The sequence below is a fragment of the Galendromus occidentalis genome, unplaced genomic scaffold (genome assembly GCF_000255335.2).
Source record: "Galendromus occidentalis unplaced genomic scaffold, Mocc_1.1 scf7180000076384, whole genome shotgun sequence".
Taxonomy (NCBI): Eukaryota; Metazoa; Arthropoda; class Arachnida; order Mesostigmata; family Phytoseiidae; genus Galendromus; species Galendromus occidentalis.
This window is the reverse complement of record NW_003804373.1, coordinates 117,980-124,826: the sequence shown is the minus strand read 5'-3', so window position 1 is coordinate 124,826 and position 6,847 is coordinate 117,980. Positions and strand designations below refer to the sequence as shown.

At 54.1% G+C, this 6,847-nt stretch overlaps 2 protein-coding genes across 2 annotated transcripts; both read left to right on the top strand.

Annotated features, from left to right (window-relative positions):
- Window positions 1-79: 79 nt before the first annotated feature.
- Window positions 80-2,815, top strand: LOC108865175 (uncharacterized). The gene has a single exon (XM_018641943.1). It carries the CDS (start codon window positions 80-82, stop codon window positions 2,813-2,815), a length of 2,736 nt encoding a protein of 911 aa, XP_018497459.1.
- A 937-nt stretch (window positions 2,816-3,752) lies between these two features.
- LOC100905077 (uncharacterized) lies at window positions 3,753-6,251 on the top strand. Its single transcript, XM_003739097.1, has 3 exons — window positions 3,753-3,921; window positions 4,373-4,548; window positions 5,493-6,251. Exons 1-3 carry the CDS (start codon window positions 3,753-3,755, stop codon window positions 6,249-6,251), a joined length of 1,104 nt encoding a protein of 367 aa, XP_003739145.1.
- The last annotated feature ends 596 nt before the right edge of the window (window positions 6,252-6,847 follow it).

The window sequence follows — 6,847 nt, the reverse complement described above, 5'->3', positions numbered from 1 at the left end:
GTGCAACGACAACAAGGTACGATCCGAGATACGATCCGAACCTCAATCAACGCTCGAGGTAACCAGAGGCCAGAAAATCATGGCGACCCCCGAAGATTCCGAGCCTTCCAGAGAAAATATCGACGTGAGAAAGGAGCTGAGGACGCTTAGACAGCGACGGACGATCCGACGAAACAGAATCAAGACTGAGATCGCCGGTATTGAAGGTCTGAGCGCCGGAAATCCGAAGTTCCGCGACGATCAGAGTCCCGACGTTCTCTTGGAGGTGGTGTCACAGCATCTCTCACGCGTACGCGAGTTCACCGAGCAGGTTTGTGGGCTGCTTGATGATGAAGATCTGGAGAGAGAGATCACCGAGTCCGAGGCGTTCGAGGCGGAGATTGATGCCGTTATCGCGATGATTTCGGCTGTGGCAAAACGGAGCGCGAATTCATCGGCGAGCGCCGAACAGACATTCTACGGAACACCGCAAGGCGTGCGGCATGTCCGCTTTCGGCCAGCCTTCGAGTCCACAATGATTCCACCGTCGACCAACAGGCAGACTCCCGGGACTCCGATTTCAAACGACAGTTCGAGCTCGACGAGCGTTCACCGAGCCGCCGAAGAGAACATCGTCTCAAGACATCCCGTCGAGAGGGCCGTACCGGCGCCTTCGAATAGTGCATTCGCGCCGACACCTGGCACGATTGCGCGGCTTCCACGCGAGCTGGATATATCGCCTGAAGTGTTTTCCGGCGAGAGACTCAAATTACGCTCATTCATCACGCAGTTCAGGTGCTTCGTGGGCAAGAGACCCGACGCCGCTCCGATCGAAAAATTGATGATACTTCGTAAATACCTCCGAGACGGACCGAAAGATATCGTCCAAGCCTTGGAGTTAACCGACGCTAATTACAAAGTTGCCATGACCCTTCTCGAGAACAACTATTCCCGGGTTGACACCGAGACTCAAAGGCTACTCGCCGAATTACGAAACCTACCGAAGATCGCGAAAGCGTACGACTTCGCGTGTCTGCGAAAGTTCTTGACGTTGATTCAAGGACACACAGCCATCCTCACAGCGAATGGTATTCCGCTCATCTCATACGCTCTGACGTTGAAATCATCGATGGAATCGGCTATGCCCCCCCGAATGCGACAAGATTTCAAAGATGAACAGCGTATGGAAGAGAAGTTCACGCGCTCGTCCGAAACAATGCCGGAGGGAAGACCCGATGCGATAATCGACAAAACCGTCCTCGAAGTTGAGAAACTGATGAGATTCCTTCGTCGGCGAGTACAGGATCTGGAGGATAATAAGTACCTCGATGCGATCACAAATCCGTCCGAGCACAAGAAATTCGACAGTCAAAGGAAACCGATGAGGGAACGTCGCCTCGACGCAACAGTAGCGGGAGTTTTGGACAAATCCCAACGAAGCCGCTTCAAGATACGTCCATGCCTATTTTGTAAAACAGAAGAGCACAATTCCTCTCACTGTCAAGCTGAGCTTTCGCTCGAGAAACGAAGAGAAATTCTGCGAGACCAGAAACGATGCCCCAGCTGCTTCATGTCAGCTCATCAAAGTCCGAAGGATTGCCGCGGCCCGAGATTCCCGTGCGCCAAATGCAACTCGAACCAGCATTATGCACCGATGCACCCAAAACCGACACCGGCAGCAAGCGCTGGGATCGGGGAAGTGTCCGCTGGTCTCGACTCGACGAGCAACGCGCTTCTGTGGACATCATCCGCCTACGTAGTAAATGGGGGACTCAAAATACCCATTCGAATCTTCATCGACGGAGGTAACTCCATCAGAGTAATGCTCCCGTCTCTACGAAGGATGCTCCGGGAATCACCCGTTGGCGCCCGAGACCTCAACCTACAGGCCTTCGCGAGCTCGCACTCAATCAGGGGTGCTCCGGTCTTCAACGTCCGCCTCACGGGACCGTTCGATAAGAAGGTGATTGAGATCTTTGCGCTCGAGCATGAATTCGGGATACATCCTCCGAACGATCGGCCACCACGCGTCGCAGAGGCCATACGCCGATTCGACGAGTCTCGACCTGTTGCTGACCGAACACTTGTCGATGGATGGACAGAGTCGCCCCCGGCTATCCTTGTTGGAATGGACCAAATGCACAAAATTGTGAATTGCTTCCAACTGCCCGTAGCTGTCGTCGACAATATAGTAGCGCAGCCCAGCCGATTCGGATGGCTCATCGGCGGTCCGACATCAACCGAAAATCACGTTGACGCTACAGTGACGGCAGCTCACGTTCTCTGTTGCGCGGCTGCAACGAAATCCGATCCACTGCCGATCACTCCGGCTGCTAAAGCTCTCCAAACCCTATGGAGTCTCGAGTCTGTGGGCATAGCGGGACCCCCCTCTGCCACGCAAATGTCTGCAGACGACGACTCGGCGCTCCGGCAGTTTAGATCCGGATTGGAGTTCCGAAACAATCGATATGCCGTATCGTTCCCGAAACGGGAAACAATCTGCTTGCTGCCGAGCAACAAGGAGGCGGCACTTAGGAGACTTGAGCGTGAGCTCTCGCAATTGACGAGGGAACCGGCGAAATATCAGCGTTACCATCAGGAGATTATGAAATTCATCGACAAAGGCCACGCTGCCGAAACGAAGACGCATTCTCTCGAAGCCCCCGCGGCCGTTGACGGAACGTACTTCATGCCGCACCATGAGGTGATCACCAGAAAGGGAAACATTGAAAAGTGGCGGATCGTTTTCGATTGTTCATCGAAGGAAAAGGGAGCCACTTCATTGAACGAGCACCTACTCCCTGGCCCAAATCTGAATCCGCAGTTAGTCTGCTGAATTTTCGAACGCATCCCGTGGCTGTTTCATCCGACATCACCCAAGCCTATTCGCAGTTGATCCTCCGAGACGAGGATCGTTCGCTCTTCCAGTTTGTTTGGAGAGCACCTAGTGAACACCAAGTCAAGGTATTGTAACGGGGCTTCCTTTACGTGGGCTAGGCCCGACGGATAGGGCTAAGAGCAAGGACGGCAGGTCTGGGAAACTGTGGGGCGGATGTCTCACCAGCAAGTTGCTGACGTCGCGGGGTCGTAGGTCGAAGGGATTACACGAGTTGTCTGGGCAAAACCTCGCACACAAGTTGTTGGGTCTCGCGTTGCGATCTCTTTTTATTCGGGTCTCCCTCTCTTAATTCTATTGCAATTCTATTGGCCCCCGACGCGCTCGACGGCCACGCCGCCGTTCGAGCTCGGCACCATCCTCTGATATCGTATCTCACGCGCACACGTCGTTTTGTTACCCTTCCGCCTTCGTCCCGGGTTACCCTGCGCCGCCCGCGCTGCGGCACCAGGCTTCGACATTGAATTCCCAGCGCACATCGTTTCCTTACAATCTCTCTCTTCCGCCTCGGTTTCGCTCCGGGATCGGCAGGGCGCACTACAACTATGCGCTCACTAGATCTGCCGACCTCGGTTCCTGCCGGGGCCTCTGTTCCTGATTTCCAAATTCGACTAGCCCTCTAGGTCTTCTCTCAGGGTTCTCCTTCCTCGACCGAATCTCCGTCACAGTATATCAAATGCAGAGGGTTATTTGGGGAGCGGCGTCATCGGGTTTCTTGCTCGCTGCAACGATTCGTGAGAACTTGAAACGAGGCACTTCGACATGCTTGGAATTCGGAAATTCTTTGTACGCTGACGATTTCCTCCAAAGTTTTCCGGATGAGGAACAGGCGATCGAGTTTGTGGATCGGATTCGCACCGTGCTCGGTTCAGCCGGGATGACACTCGCCAAGTGGAAAACGAACTCTGGCAACGTGGCCGACCACCTCCTGAACACCGGAGCAGACCCGGAAACATTCGAGGAGCCGAGGACCGAAGTACTCAAGGTTCTCGGTCTGTTGTGGGAACCTGTGGGAGATGTGTTTCGTTTCACAATCCCCCCCGCCTGTGAGCGCCTCGAAATGAAACCTTCGCTAACGAAACGGGAGGTCCTCAGCGCGGTCGCGTCCTTTTATGATCCCCTGGGATGGCTGATGCCGTTCACCATCCGCGGCAAGATCCTTGTTCAAAGGATGTGAACGGAAAGGCTGGAATGGAGTCAGGTGGTCCCTGACGAAATCCGAGAAGAAACGATTCAGTGGACTACGGAAGCTAAAGATTTCGACCGATTGAAATTCCGTCGGCACTACAGCGCTTCTCGGAAAACCCCTATAGCATATCGCCCCCACTTGTTTGGAGACGCGTCTCCGACGAGCCTTCAACATTTTCACTCGTCATGGCGAAATGAAGGTTGGCTCCCCGTGATCGGATTACCATCCCCCGACTCGAGTTGCTCGCTGCTCTGATTGCGGTGCGACTGGAAGAATTGCGACTCAGATTCTGAGCATTGCGTTCGAAGCCTACAGATTCTACACCGACTCGGCGATCACTTTCCATTGGGTCACATTCGCGAACCCCGGAGCATGGAAAACGTACGTCAGCAACCGGGTCACCGAAATACGGGCCAACTCCAGGCCGGAGGAATGGTTCCACGTCAAAGGCAAAAGTAACATCGCCGACCTCGCCACTCGCGCGGTGAGCGCTGAGGCGCGCGAAAAATCTACAGAATGGTGGATCGGCCCAGAGTGGCTGCGTCTGCCGTTGGAGCAACAGCCATTAAGTCGACCGAACGCGAGCGACGACGACGTCGCTGGAGCCACAAGTGAATTGAGAGCGATTGTCGCTCCAATCGTCTCGCAGCGGCCTCCTCTCGACCTGGCTCGCCATAGCTCCGCGGGCCGTGCCGTTCGCGTCCTGGCAAACGTGTTGCGGTTCTGTTTGTTAGTTAGGCGCTCGCCTTTGCCGGACTTCAAGCTGCTCCGCCAAACAGCTGAGTGTCATCTGATTCGCTGGGCTCAATGTGAGCACTTCCATACGGAAATCGAGGCCGTTCGATCAAAGGAACGGATCCCGGGAAACTCTGAATTGGGCGACTTCGACCTCTTCGCGCAAGGACCCGGCTGACTCGAGGACTTTTTTTCTCGTACAACGAGAAAAATCCGGTCGTCATACCCGGAGGTTCCAGACTGGCTGAACTGCTCGTGGTTGTCGCTAACCGAGTGAACGCCCATTTCGGGGTGTCGACCGTCCTCTCGCAGCTCCGTCGGCGCTTTTGGCTGACCAGGGGTCGGCAGATCGTCAGGGCAATCCTCAGACGTTGCGTGGTGTGTCGCAAGCGACATGGAGCGCCGGCGACGGACGCAAATCGAAGCACCCCAAACCCCACGTCAAGGGCGGAGCTCCGCGACCCGTTCCATGTCACCGGGGTGGACTTCTGCGGTCCCTTTCACATTCGTCAACGCCAGGGCACGCATAAGGCCTACGTTGCTGTCTTCACTTGCACGACAATTCGAGCCGTACATCTCGAGTTAGCTCCCTCGCAATCAACTCCGCAAACACATTTGGCCATACGAAGATTTTAAGCATCACACCCCGCTTGCACTCGATTCGTATCCGATAACGGCGCATCCGTCGTGAAGGCAGCTACTGAACTGAAACGCCTGTTCAACACCGTCAGGAATCCCGACGTCCGGGAGGTTCTGAATGGTCGAACCATCGACTGGTCATTCATAACGCCGAGGATGCCGTCTCATGGTGGATTCTATGAGAGGGCTGCCGGGATTCTAAAATCAGCATTGATCAAGACCCTAGGGCGAAGCCTAATTGGTTATGAGGAGTTTCGTACCGTCTTATGTGAACTCGCAGCCATTATCAACGAGCGGCCGTTAATGTACGTTTCCAATGACGCGAACGAGCCGACTTCTATAACCCCTGCGCATTTTCTCCGAGGTGGTTCCTTCCACCGCAGTTACGCTGGTCCGGTGCAGAATGATAAACTACGCAGTGACGAGTTGGCCACAGCCGACGATCTCCGGCGAGGACTCGCCTTGAGGACGACGTATTTCAAGAGTGTCTCTGTGCGATGGTTCAGGGAGTACCTGTCACTCCATCGATCCGCAAACGCGACGCGTGGCAAGCGATCGCCTCCAATCCGTGTCGACGACGTTTGCATCCTCAGAGAAGACATCGTCGCTCGGGTACGATGGCCGTTGGTTCGCGTCATCGAGGCGCACGCTGGTAGGGACGGCCTGGTTAGAACCTATACTGTGAAATTCGCCGATAGCCATACATCGCGCAGAGCCGCTCAGCTCTTGTACCCATTGGAGGTTACATCCGAAGATCTTCCGAGGCTCCCTACGTCTGATTCGAATGACACTGTTACAGCTCCGCCGGAGTGATTACTTGTGATATCGCGACACCTCGTACATCTGTTTATATTTCGGAGAAATCATTGTGATCCGTTGTAAACTAATGGGAGAAACGCGAGCGTTTCCGGGGGCAATGTAAAGAATATTCGTACCGTGCGCGTCAGGTGCGCTCGTGTGGCGCCCTCGCTCTCAAGATAAACAATAAGATAACAACAAGTTGTGCCGATAAGGAACTTCGTCTCGTCATGATCATGATTCCCCTCTGAATACAAACCCAAATAATTCACACCTCCGATATCCATCACGTGGGTCTGTTCTACTGTTGAGAGTCGGTACAGAGAGACTACAATTGAGGAACCTATCGTAGTTCGCACATGCTCGGAATTTCTCAATAGATACACGACGAAGTCTCCTCGGAGGTTGTTGTTGTTGTCAAGTAACCTCGATGTTCAGGTTCCATTCTTTGGCTGGATTCTCTTGGCTCGAAGTTCAACGTTATCTAGAATTGCCATAGGTTATGGGCCCAGAGCACCTAATCTAAGATCGTTGTTGTTTGATCGTGATCAAGAACAAGAAGATTTACAAGAGGCGGGAATAGAAGACATTCAGAAGATTTGGAGAGTTAT

Bases quoted from the DNA above. Each gene is read 5' to 3' on its own strand.
- LOC108865175 (XM_018641943.1), top strand. From the start codon at position 80: ATGGCGACCCCCGAAGATTCCGAGCCTTCCAGAGAAAATATCGACGTG.
- LOC100905077 (XM_003739097.1), top strand. From the start codon at position 3,753: ATGACACTCGCCAAGTGGAAAACGAACTCTGGCAACGTGGCCGACCAC. The intron at 3,922-4,372 runs GTGAGCGCCTCG...TTGCGTTCGAAG, and splicing joins TTTCACAATCCCCCCCGCCT to CCTACAGATTCTACACCGAC. The intron at 4,549-5,492 runs GTGAGCGCTGAG...TCCGTCGTGAAG, and splicing joins CCGACCTCGCCACTCGCGCG to GCAGCTACTGAACTGAAACG.